The sequence below is a fragment of the Saccopteryx leptura genome, chromosome 1 (assembly GCF_036850995.1).
Source record: "Saccopteryx leptura isolate mSacLep1 chromosome 1, mSacLep1_pri_phased_curated, whole genome shotgun sequence".
Classification (NCBI taxonomy): Eukaryota; Metazoa; Chordata; class Mammalia; order Chiroptera; family Emballonuridae; genus Saccopteryx; species Saccopteryx leptura.
In genome coordinates this window covers 141,159,478-141,175,023 of record NC_089503.1, presented here as the reverse complement: position 1 = coordinate 141,175,023, position 15,546 = coordinate 141,159,478, and the positions used below count along the sequence as shown (strand labels likewise).

The window sequence follows — 15,546 nt, the reverse complement described above, 5'->3', positions numbered from 1 at the left end:
AGGCTGATCTGGAAGCTGAATCACTATTTAAAAGTATATCTATGAGACTTCATGTTCCAAGTCCCAAACAACTACATTTCAAACGAACTTATAAAACAACTCTGATAGCTCAGGCTAACAGCTTAACTGGAGCTGCCAGCCTCTGGTAAAATGATAATAATAAATAATAAAAAAATCAGTAGACTGGTAAAAAGCAACTTCTGTTAGATTCTTATTTTTTAATGTATTTATTTTTCAATTACAGCTGACAAACATTATATTAGTTTCAGGTGTACATCGTAGTGATCAGACACTTATATAACATATAAATTGACCACCTCAATAAGTCTAGACCCATCTGACACCACAGTTATTAGAATTACCCATCTCACATTTTACACATTTATTATGATATTATTGACTATAGCCCCTATGCTGTATTTCATATCCCTGTGACTGTTTTTATAACTGGTAATTTGTACATCTTAATCTCTTTTACCTTCTCTACCCAGCCCCCAACCATCTGGCAATCATCAAAATGTTCTCTGTAAGACTAACGTGGATTTAACTTTGCAAACAAACTTTAATCCACTTCCAGGTCTGAGCAGCTAGGATCCAGAACAGTACATAGGAGGGCCCTGCTGCCCAGGGCAGTAGAGACCATACAAATCTTTTAAATATAAGAATGATTTTTAAAACATCAGAAGCTGTTGGTCTAGCACACGGGAATGACAGACTTGTTCTGTGACATGTGGCCCATGGTGAGTAATTCCAGGCAGCAAGAAAATCACAAATCCAAATGTTTCTGTTTAGAGCCTATTGTGAGAAAGCAGATTTTCCCAGAGAGCTGAGGATTTGCAGGTGGTTCTAAAGGAGAAAGACCCAGTTCTGCATTCAGAGTCCTCCAGGAGCTAGCACCAAACACCAGCCTTTTTTATTTCCTAGAATAGTAATTTCTGGTGCATTCAACAGTATGATACAACATCCAAAGAAATGCAAAACTGGTCTTGTTATCCAATATTAAGTTCCCTGGGAGGGACCAGCAGGTACCCTCAACATTTATTCTGATGACTGACAGAAACATACCAAATAATTTTAAAAGATGAATAAAAATTGAACATATAAGTAAACTATATTTCTTCTGCATGTTTAAGTCAGCATCAGCTGAAAGGAAGACTCCATGAGTTAAGTGTCCTTGTGAGAATTCCTTTCAAAAATATGTTTCTATTCACAAATCAGAAAATACAACTATCAAGTTTGTCAAAAGAAAAATGTGATTGAACAGTTCTATAAAAAACTACATGCCCATGATGGCTTTAAAATTTTAAATTAATGTTTCTGTAATAAGAGAGAATCAAACTGGAACTGAAGCTGAAAGACCTCTTATTGCATCACCCGTAAGATGGTGGAAGCTAATAATCTGCCTAGCCAGGAGCCAAGGCAAAGTTCAGACCTCCCAACTCCCACACCAACACTCCTGATAAAACTGCCAGAAATCCTGCAACCCCCTTCCACTGATGGTTTTATCCTGAGCACTGTGTATTGTTAGTATTTTAAGGTTAGCTGTCAATATATATCATCAGAAACAGAAATTAATTCCTTTAAACATATAGCCAAAAATGGCTTACTGCTACAAGCATGACTGTAATGAATAACCAAAAGTTATCTAAACAAAGGTTTGCCAAAGTCAACCGGAAAATAAGGATTGATTTATAGTCAAAGCCTTTCATTTGCACATACCCACTCAACTCATTAAACTGACAACCTAAAACCAGGATCAGAGCCCTGTTAAATCTTAGCCCAGACCTTAACAAAAGTACTACAGACAGTTAATCTAAACTCTTATTTTTTTTTTTTTTTACAGGGACAGAGAGAGAGTCAGAGAGGGGGACAGACAGGGACAGACAGACAGGAACAAAGAGAGATGAGAAGCATCAATCATCAGTTTTTTGTTGCGAGACCTTACTTGTTCATTGATTGCTTTCTCATATGTGCCTTGACCGTGGGCCTTCAGCAGACTGAGTAACCCCTTGCTCAAGCCAGCGACCTTGGGTCCAAGCTGGTGAGCTTTTTCTCAAACCAGATGAGCCTGCACTCAAGCTGGCGACCTCAGGATCTCGAACCTGGGTCCTCCGCATCCCAGTCCGACACTCTATCCACTGCGCCACCGCCTGATCAGGCTTAATCTAAACTCTTAAATGCCAAATGCACAGGGACCTATCTGCTAAATGCTGTTTCAGTCATTCAATGATCAGTCATTCAACCATCATTCACTGTATGCCAAATCTGTGCGAGGCTGTGGGAGACAGAGAACCAAGAGGCTGGGACTTGGGGAATGCGCTCTGCTCCTCGGTCTCCACAGACCCGCCTCTCTCCTAGTCTCTTCCCACAATTCTCCTCCTCATTTGTATAATGAGGGTGAGAAGATGATTCAGCTACAGCATGGTAATTAAATGAGCAAATACCTTTAAAACACTCAAAATGCTGTCCTGACACACTATTGATATATGCCTCACCTGCCTTTTATGCAATGTGTTATTAGCCTCTATAAACCATCCACCCTCCCTGCCACAGAGATTTGAGTGGATATGACATTGTTCCCACTTTAAAGAGCCCATAATCTATATAGTTGTGTGTGTGTGTGGGGGGGGGGGGTTAACTATTAACTACTACAAAAAGAAATGTGTACAAATGAGAATGAGAGAACAGTTGAAATAAGATCAGAAAAGGCTGTGCACACTGTTAAGCATCATACAAAATTAACGATACAGATCTGGCATATCCCAGAAACAAAGATAAAGTAAAGCAGCAGCAACACCTGCCACCTTCCATTGTTAACGTTAAAAAAAAGAAATCAAGATTATCTACTTTTGTTAATAGCACACACAATTTCATACTTTCTATCTCTTCTTACACACTTTTATGTCTTCAATAGTCTTCAAAAATGATTGATGTGCAAAGGGAGAGCCCTAAAGCACTACAAGATGTCCAATCATTAAAAAAAAAAATTTAGCCTGTTCAGCACAGAATAATAAGGCAGGAAAACCAAGCCACGACACTCCTAAGGAAAACAGGGGGAGCAACAAAGTGAGAACAAAAAAAGCTTTCAAATTAATTTTTGGCAAATCGTAAAATTCAGTAACCAAAAGGCCTTTCCCCCAAACGTTTGACAAAGGCTTTACTACAATCTTCCCACTAAAGTGGTTTCTCGTGTTTCTTTTAAAATTCTGACGACCAAGCTATAGATGTGAAGAGGTGAAAAGAAACAGCAACGAATTAGAACAAGGAATATGACAGGTAACCTCAGACGCAGAAAGAGATGACTCAGAAATAATGTTAAAGGAATTTAAAACAGTATGATTTTAGCAGGTTACAAAAGTGTCATGTTGCCACTCTGCTGGCATAACTCTTCTCCATCCATCTCATTCTAACATTTTAAAACTGTCGCCCTCAGCTTTCTCCAGGTAGAAATGTTTTAATTTCAAAAGCAGCACTCTTGAAAACAAAGGGATATTGACATTTTTATAAAGAAAACTGAGAGTTCGAAGTGGTAATTTCCACTTTATCTCACCCTCCTAGGAGAGCTTGTGCGCTACGGCGAGGACCCACCCATCTCCACGATTACAGTTATTCCTAAAAGGTCTGAGAGGCTTTTTTCCCAAACAATGGACTGAGGTAGCTTATTCAGGTAACCTAATGCCTGTAGCACAAAAGACCCAAGAAATTCCAAGGAAATAAGGTGGCACATTGAAGAAAGTTCACAGAAGTAAAATTTCAAGCAATAGATCACTTAAAGCAGCAGAACCGAAGGCAAAGAGATCAGCTTTCTTACTGGGCGAGTCCTTTCCCTCCGTTCTCCGTCGCACTCCTGCTCACACACACTCGCTCAGTCCTTAAGCAAAAGCCGCACGGATGACGCACCACTTCTACTTACGATTGCGATAAAAGCCACAAGAATAGGAAGGTCGGCATTGTCTTGGGTCTTCCTGGTATGTATGCTGCTCATCTGAGATGAGTCTGAAGTTCTCATCCTTTAGAACTCTTCAGTGGCCCCTTCTCTCCCAACAAGCATTCGGGCCTGCCCTTTATACCCTTTACCCTGGAGCAATTCTCCCCTCCTCTCCTTGGCTGTCTCTCAGTGAGAATGCTCAAAGCCGCCCCTTTAAAACAAGAAACCTGGGGTGATGGCTTCCGCTGAGCCACCGGTGATTTCAATCTACCACTCAGCTACCACTGAGAGTGACACCACAAACACCGAGAGTGACACAACAAGTTTTAGGAGTGTGTGTGTACAGGAGCTGGACATATTCCTATGGAACCAATTTATTCATAAAGAACCTATTTTTGAAAGTTATCATTTAGTCTTTTTACACAAAATGGATTTCACCAAACTGCCTTCTATTGCAATACCTTAATGTAGTTTAGCTGGTTGTGTTCGCCGAGAAGCAATTTTCAATTTGTAATTTCAGTGAATATACTCAATGACAGTATACAGTGATGTAAGATTTTAACCACCAATTCTAATCCAATTCTACTTTATTTCCTTACCGCTGATGAGGCACTGGGCCCTTCCTGCACTACTGACAGTGTGGGCATCCCCACATGGAGAAGTGCCTGAAAAGACAAACGTGAACACCAGAAGCCAAAACAAAACAAAACAAAAAAAAACGGTGTGTTTTTTTAAGCAAATATAGAAACGCACAAAATTATCAGCCAGGACTGAACTACATACCTAACTTCTCAGCTTATGAAAAAAAGCAGCTGACCAAGTTCTAAAAGCAAAGACCAAAACACCTGTGAGCCTGCCATCCACTAAAAACATTGCAAAATTACACAATTAAGTACATTAACATTAAAATTTCATTTTCTACATTACGGCCTATTAAATTTGTTACAAAAGCCAATATGGCAGTATTGCCAGCCTCCTCCCCACCTTCCCCCCTCCTCCTTACCCCCACAGCAGCACAAAGCACTTGGGCCGAAAGGTTCACTGGAAATAAGCACCATAATCAAAATTATATCGACTGTGTCCAAGAGGGGAATTGATGGGCTGGCAAAGGAGTACAGGCCTAGGGTATAGATTTATAAGCTGTCTCACAGACCCATGTGTCTGGTTATGAATTCAAATCATTAAATAAGCAGTGAAGCTTTTCCTTAAGAGAAGTTGACAGAGCCACCAGAAACTTCACACCAGTGACTTCGGCATGTGCACCGCTGACCGCGGTCCTGAACCAACAGTTCACATGGAGGGAAGGGTTTTCTCTCCCACCCTGGAAGCACAGGTGACTACTGTCCAGCCCTTCCCAGGAATTCTGAACCGGATGAGAGAATGCTAAGAGAGAAGAGCGAAAAAGAGGGAAAAACAGGAGCACAGAAGCTGCTGGAGAAAGATATTTGTGCTACGTTGTATTTTGTATTCCACTTTACCCCACGATAACACTGCCAGATAAGAAACCAGACAAAATAGCAGAGACATAAAAGAGGACAAGAATATTTGATCTAAACAATGCAAAGCTGTGTAAATGTCAACCCGAACAGGTGCGTGAGGCGGAGCACCGGGCTGGTAAAAGGGAAACACAGTGCAGGCACGGTGCCAGCGTCTGCGTTGTATCAAAAGTGCTCCTGGGTGATCTGCATTTTTGCCTTAAAATGTGAATTGTTTACACTGTCCCAAAGGGACAAAACAGGAGTTTTATGGAGCAATTTACAAACATGAGCTCTTACAATTTTATGATCTATTGCATTTCTAATAGATTTCCCCTCTGCAAAGTGAGGGTGGCCCCTGGACCACCTACCTCACCCTGATCTACCACCACCAACCCACAACCCACTGCAATGTTTATATGGCTCAAAGTTGGCTTCCAGAAAAATCACTGAATTTCCTTGTTACGCCCCTCTCAGTCCCCAAATCATTACCCAGGAGGCATAAGTGAAGCACATGGTCATCTCACCAACCTCACCACATGGCTGATGTGCTGCCCTCTGACTAATTCCCAGGGCGTAGCTAGTATAATTTACATGTTCATAGAGTCTTTCAGGATATCACTTAATAAATGATCACTAAGAGCAGGTGCCATGAGCAAAAGAGAGATAATGTCTTACTAGAAAGCTTAATGAACCATACACCATAAAACTTTGCTGTTAGTACAACATAAGAATGCTCTGTCCATGAAACTAAAAGTAATAGTTACATGTCTACCTACTCACAAAGAAAAGGGCCTGCCATGACTGCCCACAAAACAAGCTGGTGGCATAATGCATCAGGGAAAGGACCTCTCGGCTCTGCTAGTCCTGGCTACGGCACTGATGGTCTGCATCAGCCAGCATTTCCACCTCAGTAATAATAGCAAGTTCCATTAATTCTCATAACAACCCCCCTATAATACATATCGGCATGCCCATTTTACAACTGTGGGAACAGTCTCAGTTATTAATAACCTTTCCAATTCCCAGGACCTATACGTGGCTGCACCAAGGTCATTAGCACGTACCCTTCAGCACTACAGACCCTGATCCCAGAGCAGGGAAATGCTGGCTGCTAGTTCTGAAGGGACGAAGGGGGGGGGGGGGAGCACAAGCCCCTTCCAGACATAATAAAAATGGCATGGGGTGTCTTCCATCTAAAAAGTATAATCATCTCTTCTAAGACATACATGTGCATGTGTACACACACCCCACTCGCTTCTCTCTAATGCCAGGTCACCTAGTGATGGACCCTTCTCATTGTGAGAAATCTTCTAGCAGGATCTTCCCACTATTTGTCCTCTGTCCCCTGATGGGGACAAACTAAAACACATCTGGGCTCACAGACAGTATCTGCTAAGTCTGAGAGGACAGACAGCCTTTGTCGCTGGCTCCAAAACACTGGCAAATATAAATATTTGACACTTCCTAGAATACCTCAGGCCAGAGGTGGTAAGGGCAAAAGCCTTAGTTCTTTGATGCTGACCCTTCCTTCTCTAGAAAAATCCAAGCCAACAAGCTAGTCTCTGGTAATGTGTGCTAGCTCACAAACACCACACTTTTTGCAACCAGAAAACCTCACACAATCTCAGAGCAATATCCCCTTGTAGTCACCTAAGATCAATGTTTCCCTGTAATTTACTATGAAAATAAAGAGTTGCAAGGTCTCTTCTCAAGTTCACTCATGTTAATAAACTTTTTTCTTCAAGAAAATACAAAGGCTTAAGGCAATATCACAATGAAAAAGTAGAATTAATATTCACACTAGGATATTCTTTTGAATAGACCTAAAATCTTTTCCTATTATATTTCATGTGCATTTACCTGGAGTGCTTGAACTACCAGGAAAGAGCCCCGTCCCCTCTGCACACTGTCTAGCCTGACACTGTCTTCTCAGTATCTGTTCCAACCCTGGAACCTTTAAACAGCCTGCACCGGCAGTTCCCAGCAGGCAGGCTTCATGCCGCCTGGCCTTCTCGAAATACCAATCCGATCATGGCACTGCCTTGCTCCCAATCCTTCAGTGGCTGCCCATGCCCTTAGAATAAAGTCCAAAAAGGCTTCTTATGACTCAGTTGCTGTTCCTCTTCCAAGTATCAACTGATGCCATGCTGTCTTCTCCTCTATGCCAAACAGATTCCTCCAGACCCACCATCCTCTCTCCTGCTGTCTGCATCAGTCCTCTCTCTCTCCTCTTCTCTCAACTAACACCTGCTGGTCCTTTAGGTCTCAGCTCAAACATCAACTTCCCCAAAGAGGTGGTTTCTCCCACACTAAATGAGCCTGCTCCCCAGATACCATTTAGGACCCTTGAAACCAGTTAATTAATAACCATGTGCTTAGTGACTATCACTTCCACTATTCTGGAAGCTTCGTGAGGTCAAAACCACCTGTCTTGCCTACTTTCGTGTCCTCAATACCCAGGACTCAATACAGATGGGCTGACCGGCTGAGTTTCCTAACTCGCGGTTCTTACTGAAGTAGTGAGTCAAAAGCAGACTGAATAACATACATATATGCTAAGATTTACACATGACATTTTTTTAAAAGTATGTAGTTGCTGTGCTTAAAACAAATTCAGTGAAAAGCTTTACTAAATTCATGGTTGCTTTTTGCTATTTATTATATCTCTTAACCAATGAACACTAGAAACTCACTTATTACATCATTATCATGTGAGGAACCACACACACATCCAAAATGATACTAAAAGCAGTTCTCAAACTCTTTTTAATGAATGGTTACAAGACATCCCATAATTGTGCCTACTGTTAATAAGGGAAACTGTGCCCTGACTTACTCCAATAAAGGAAATTCTTTAGTGTAGCAGAGATAAAAGAGATGCTTTATATTGACTTGAAAATCCTTTTAACTACTAAGCCGTTTTTCCTGCTATTTTAAGAATCCCTGGAAGTTTCAAGTTCGAATACACAGTGAAAAGCAAGGTTAAAACACAAGTCTCTTCATAGACGTTCTGAGTGGATCCCTAGGGATTTGACTGTGTTCAAAAGTTATCTGGAAAAACTGTTCATAATATTTTTACTCTGATCATTGAGGGTTTTTGATAGGAGATCCAGAAGTTTAACCAAAAATCACAATGGAAAAAACAAATAAATACACATAGTCACCAATCAAATGTACAACTATTTTCAAAGACATTTTTTCTTCATTCATTCAACATATATTTATTGAGGCCCCACTAATATATTAGAGGCACTGTGCTAGGCATACGAAGACAAACTCACTGCCCTTAGAAGTTCACTGATAAACATCAAATGGCACCAACGACTTTATTAGAGTCATCACAAGATTCTTTGGAAAGGGACAGGACAGAGTGCCTAAAAGCAAAGCTCAGAAGTGTTGTCAGAGGACCAGTAGTCCAATCTAGATTGTTATAACTGTCAGGAATGCAGCCCGTGTCCCTCAACACCCACAGACCCCAAATCCATAGGCTTCGGGAACAGTGGTAAAGTCAGATAGAGTTTATTTAAACAGAAAGTCATGCACCATCTCTAACTCTCATGTGTTTGACAATTAAGTATGTAAAAATTACAATCTCTTGCCATGGTATAAACTAAGTACAGGCACACCTTTTAATTGGCTTCACTTACTGTACTTCACAGATATTGCCTTTTTTTTTTTTTTTACAAATTGAAGTTAAGGTCCTCCACCAGCAAAAGGATTACCACTGGCTTTATTTCAATTGCTTTATTGTGGTGGTCTGGAACTAACCACATAAAATCTCTGAGGTTTTCATATACTGTTTTTAAGCACCAAAAGTTTAAAGAAATGACTGAAATTCACAAGATTTTATAAATTTACACATATTCTGACAGTAAATATGAAATAGGTCAAACACTGCTGACATTACTAGATATATTGAAAACAGCTTTTAACAAGGTTGTCAAAAAAATTAGCACTGCATTGATACCCTAGAAACATGAACTTGGCCGCTTTATAAAAATGCATGCAATAAGTTACTATAAAAATAACTTTGGAAAAACAATGATTCTCCCAAGCTAGACATAACAATTTTAAAATCTAAATGAACCTCTTTCCACTTTATGGGTTATACTTAAGCCTTTTAGTGCATTATACTCAGTGCCTTGCTATACAACAGTACACTAGCAGAGCCTTGTTATAATACAACCTGATACAAATAAAAACTGTTTCCTACCTTATGATAATAAGATGGAAATAAACTGAATAGACAGCCTCAGGTTCTCTACTTAACTATGCATAAATAAAATAAGCCAGTCCAAGCTTATAGTTTCACTTCACAAATATTTTTTACCACAAATAAACTTGAAATAGCAATATTTACTTAGCACTTAATGCTCTATGTTAGATATTGTACTAGGATTAAATTAGATAGTGTGTATAAAACTTCTAACAATTATTCCCATTTAAGAGGTAAAAAAACTGGGGTTTATCTTAGCTGAATGGTCCACAAGTTAGGTGGCATCTAGTTAAGGTGGCAGAGGTGGGAATCAAACTCGGGTCTTTCCACTAATTTAAGTGTTTGTGCTCTGGTGTCCTTGACTGAAAAAACCCTCTGGAATAGTATCTATACTTCTGTGTGTTTTCTAAGCAGAGAACAAAGAGATTTCATTAGATTTTCAAAGACCCACAAAATGTTCCCCTCCCCCCCAAAAAAGGTTAAGAACCAGTGCATCATACATCACCAGTGCACAAACCAGAAAACGTGCACTGGGCTTCAATCTCTTTCACCAGGACTGTCACTTCTCTACTCCTGAGGGAGGGGAAAACCTCACAGTTTTTTCACTTTAAAATTCTAGAAGCAAATCAAGATTTCCGCTCCTGAACAATTTCCAGCATCCCCTGATAGAGGTTAAGTTACACAATAAATTGCGTCAGTGTATCAGTTTACATCCAATTGTGAGATTTCACAAATACTGATCAATGTCATTTAGTTATTCCACTTTCCAAAATGTGTTTCAATCATCCAATCCTCACTGCATTGCCTGTGAAATAAGCTATCATTATATTCACTTCCGAGAAAGTAAAACACTGTCACCCTGAGGCCAGGCAATAAATCAGCTAGAGTCCAGATCAAAAGTGAGAATTCCCGACTTCCCCTGCCTAGGGTCTGCAAGACCATGTCATGTACCAAGGAAAACCCTCCTAGCTACACAGAAAACACGCAGCAACTAAGTCTACCTTCTTCTCTACAAATGACAACAGTCAATTAGAATCTAGCAGTAAATCAGTAAGTAACACATACCCCCAGCTGCCCAGTGACAAGTGTGCTCATCTCTGCATATTGAGGCAGGTATCATGGGGTGAACAAATGTGAAAAATGTAAAAATGCATGCCTGGCATCTTCAAAAAGAGATGCAACCACTGAGGAACCCTGGTTCAGTCCAGTTCGGTCAAGTAGCTCTGTGGTGGGCGGGGCACTTGGCTTAACTCCTGGCATAAGGTCCCTAGAATCAATAAGAACTTTGGATCCAAACTAAATTCCTGATCAGAAAATGGGGAAGTGTGTATGTGATTTTTACCTTGAAGTTCATTGGTCAGATTATTGAACCAAACTTCAAGGGAACGAAACAACTCACTCAAGGTCTCACAACTCAGAAGCAAACAGTTCTAGAAAGTAGGTCTCCAGACACCTGTCCAAGATCCTTGCACTTCTCCTGAGGAATTAGGGAATGGGTTATGGTTATTGCCAGAGACTGGGCCACCCACCAGCTAAGGTTTGCTCCATCTCTGCCAGGCCAGGACTTAACTCTTCACCTTTTGCTAGATCTAGTTTATACCTCCAGGCTGGAGTCCCAAGGGCTACTGTCAGGACAATGGCCTCACCTTGCATCTTCGGAGAAAAAAAGACTACAGTTAATCCCATTGGAGAGAAGGAAAATACAACTCTGGCACTGAGGAATTAACTTCACAAGAAGGCTGTGTTAGGATGATGTTTTATTTATGGCCCTGACTAATCAAGATGACTTCCCCACTGTAAGCATCCAAAGCAAACAATCTTAAAGGCATGAAGAACCCTTGTGCTTCCAGAACTGTCCTCCAAAGGCAGGGAGGGAAAGCCAGAGAAAGCAGGCAGAGGACACCAAAGTCTCGTACTCAATGTCTCAGGATGCGACACACAAGTTTTGGACGAACTAGGATGGGCACGGTCCCCAGAACAAGGTGGGCCCTATTCAGTTTGGAGATCGGCGCGCGTCTGGGCGCCCTGGAATAGGTCCGAATGGGAGCTGCAAGACGCGCGGGTCTGCGCCGCGGCCCGAGAGCTGGGAGTCCTCCTCTGCCAAAGCACCGCTGCGGGGACCAGCCAAAACCGCCCGCGGTCCCGGGGGACCGGAGCCACTGAAACGCCGCGGTGCAACTCCGTGGGGACAGCTCCACTTCCTCCCGCCCTACCCCCACCACCACACCACCTCTCCATCTAACACCCATCCGGTCACCACTCCCCCTCGACGACCCAAGCTCTCCGGTGGGAAGACACTCCCACTTCGGAAAATAAGATTTCAGTTGTGGGGACAAGCCAGGCGTCCAGATCGCATACATTTACAGACCCACAGAAGCGGACAGTAAAGAGTTGGCTGCTTTGACGTTTTAAAAGCTCGTTATCAGGCAGCACAGGTAGATACACACACGGAGGTGACAGCCACTGCGACTAACTCACAGGGAGGCTCCTAACTGTCGTTACCCGGGCTCGGGACAGAGTACCTGGGGTCCCTCCCCCTGCCAAGCCCCCGTGAGCCCTGCTCACCACCCTCGTGCGGGGTGGGAAACAGGTTTGCCCAGCAGCCGGGACCCGGAGGGGCCGAGGTGGGGGAAGGCGGCGCCCACCTCCTCGTCCTGCTCCTCCTGGGACGCGCTGCTGCCCCGGGGCGCAGATGGCGCGGCTCCTCCGGGGGACGGCGGCAGCACAGAGACTCCAAGCTCCAGCACCACGCGTGTGGGAGCCCACGCGGCGGGCGGCCGGGTGCCCAGCGCGCCGCCCGGCGGCAGAGGCGGCGGCGGCTGCTGGCTGGAGAAGCCGCCAGGCTCCCCTTCCTCCGACAGAGTTTCGGAGCCCGAAGAGGACTCGGCTGAAGAAGCGCCCGGCGAGGACGCGGCAGTCGCCGCAGGGGCGGGAGTCCGGGCACCGTGGCCGCTGCAGCCGCGGGGCACCGGCTCCGGCGCTTCCGAAACTTTCTCCCCCATTTCCCTCTCGGGCCCAAAGTGCAACCCGATGGGCGGCCGGGGCGGGGCGCGCGCTCAGCGCCTCCGGGAAAAGCCGCGGGCTTCTGGGCTCCGGCTCGCTGTTGCTGTCGCTCCCGGGCTACGGGGAGCCCCGCCGGCGACTACATGGCCGCGGCACCGTCTCTGAAGCCCGCCACCAAGTTAGCAGCCGCCCGGGCCCGCAGGCCGATGGGGGCTCCAGCGCGCGGGGACATGTCAGCTCCGGTCCACGCTCTGCGCTCCACAGTCTGCCCGCGCTGCGCCCGAGCCGCCGGGACTGCGGCTTCTCCGGCAAAACCTGCCTACGGGACCGAGCGGGGGCCGGCGGAGGAGACGGGCAGCCCGGGGAGCCAATGGCAGGAGGCGCGGCTGTGGGCGGAGGCTGCGGCGCCCTGGGCCGCACGGGCGTCAGGTAGGGAGGCGGGGCCGAGGTGCCGGCTGCAGGGTACCGCCCGAGCACTGGGTCTCTGGGTCTCGCTGGAGCGCTGGGGCTGGAGAACCTGGCCGTAGCACGGGCCTCTAGGAGGGTGGAATTGGAACCCAGAATCCGAACCAAAGTCTGGGACTCTGACCTTAGCGGGGGAGCGGCTGGCAGTCCTTGGAACGCCACGCGGACTGGCGGAGGAGGCGGTGAGACCTTGAAGAAGAGCCAGACTTTGTTTAGAAAAGTGGAATTGAGGAAACCGACCAGAAGCAGAAATATCAGGGCTTTGATGCAAAAAGGGAACATACACACGGTCACGCGCACACACGCACCCACCAGCGTGTGGGAGGTGTGAGTGGATCCAACCCAGGATTTTCCTCTTAAGCTACTTGGGCCTCAGTTTCCTCAACTGAAAATGGAGACATTAGTACTTGCCTAGTCTGGCCATGGGCAGAATTAAAGCAAATAATGTTAAGTCTTTAGCAGACTGCTTGGCTTAGACACATGGAGAGTTTTCAAAAAGACGGTTTTCTGTTTTTATTTCTTTTAATAAACTCAAAAGTTAAGTTGAAGACTTGTACCTTTTGAAAGGGAAGAAAATAACCCAATTATGCTCCTACATTTAATTAGGACAAAGAATACACCCAACACTGTGCCAATGCTAGACAAAGCTGAATGAGAAAGGACTCTGTGGCCCCCATCACCCCCCCCCCTCCACATCAGCTAAACAGATGATGGAAAAAGTTCACATTTTCAGTTTACTTTCTCCTAGTCCTGGATTGTAAATCAGCAAGAAACTGGACCAGCTGCTTCATTTTCTTTACCTCTCTGATCTCTTCAGCACCCTCTGCCCTCTGAGAGCCATTATCTCAATCCAGACATATTTTATGCATATTGAATTATGTTTTCTCATTTTATAATACATTTGAAATCACATCCTATATACTGTTCTACAACTTGTTGCTTTTTTGCATTGTATTTTTTAAGCTATACCATAACGTACAGTTCTATGTATTTACTAAAGATTATTTAGTAAATCACTTTTATCAAAGGCACTAAGAGATTCACTTTAAAGCCCTTCCTGGGGCTGGAGGCAGCAGACTTTAGGATGATGGGGTGACTTGAATTACTCAGAGGCTAGCACTCAGGGCAGCAGTGGGAAATAAATTATTCCTCACTTGCTTTCAGCTCCACGTCTATTCTGAGCTCTGGCAGTGTGACCTGGGATATAGATTCAGACAGACTGAGACATTGATTGAGATGTGTGCCAGGCGCTTGCAGGGGATACAAAGATGAATAAGGCAGGTTCCCTGCCCTTGAGGAGCTTATGGTCAAGCAAGAGATTGATGCTGTATAATATAGCTCCATTATTAATTTTTAAAAGTTGAGGTAGTGCTACAGGAACAGTGTGCCACGGAGAAGAGGAGAGAGTGACAGAAAAACAGTCACCAGGTCCTCAAGCTTAGGAGTCCTCAAGAGTCTTAGATTTCTCTTTGTCAGAACAGTTTTCCCAAAGGTCCTTAAGAACTGAAGGACATGCATTGAAAGCCCCTTCAGCTAATGAGCCCTTTTATGCTATCACGGTATTTAAAAGTGATACATCATACAAAATGCTTCATCATATCGGACAGCAAGCTTTGTCCTGATCAGTTTTTTCCCTCAGGAGGAAGGGGAAGAAAATATGATGTGATCCCATTGCCTAAAGCAGCCATACTGCAAAATGGACTCGGGCTGTCAGGCTTGCATTGTGACACTTCAGAATGATCTGCGGGGCTGTGAAGACCTGCTGAGGCAAAAGTACAATTGTGAGAGCATGGCTAAAGAGAGAGCACAGTGGGGCAGTCTGAGTCCATCCCTGGGCTGCACAATTGCTTTTCTAGTTAGGAGTATTGGTCTTTATCTGAGCCCCTATGTGGTTGATTCACCACAGCAGACGTGAAATGGTGACTAAAGCAAGCCAGTCACAGGAGAGGGGAGGAGAGGCTGATTTTTAGTACATCTGGAAATAAGAGGCAATGACATGATCTGAATTACTAACAGGAAGAATGATAACAGCTATTATTGTTGAGCCCTAAGCATCGTCTGTGGATGGTCTCATTTAATCCTGGCAACATCCTTATAAGAGAGACTTTATTAGCCCCACTTTATAGATTAAAAAACTGAGGATCAGCAAGGTCAAATAACTTGCCAAAAGTCAACAGCAAGCGAGTGATAGGACTATAGTCTGAACACAGCAGTCTCATTCTTTTTTTTTTTTTTTTTTTTTGACAGAGTCAGAGAGAGGAACAGATAGGGACAGAAAGGGAGAATGATGAGGAGCATCAATTCTTCATTGTGGCATCTTAGTTGTTCATTGATTGCTTTCTCATATGTGCCTTGACCGGGCGGCTACAGCAGAGCGAGTGACCCTTGCTCAAGCCAGCGACCTTGGGCTCAAGCCAGTGACCTTGGAGTCATGTCTATGATCCCACACTCAAGCC

General features: G+C 44.1%; 1 protein-coding gene across 4 annotated transcripts in view; it reads right to left on the bottom strand.

Moving 5' to 3' along the window:
- Positions 1–12,898, bottom strand: part of MAST4 (microtubule associated serine/threonine kinase family member 4) — a 610,913-nt gene extending 598,015 nt beyond the window's left edge. For all 4 annotated transcript variants that reach the window (XM_066376307.1, XM_066376251.1, XM_066376317.1 and 1 more), the window contains exon 1: positions 12,268–12,898. In XM_066376307.1, the coding sequence (XP_066232404.1) occupies positions 12,268–12,624 (357 nt within the window). In that variant the 5' untranslated portion in view covers positions 12,625–12,898. The remainder of the gene's footprint in view (positions 1–12,267) is intronic.
- Between the last annotated feature and the right edge of the window lie 2,648 nt (positions 12,899–15,546).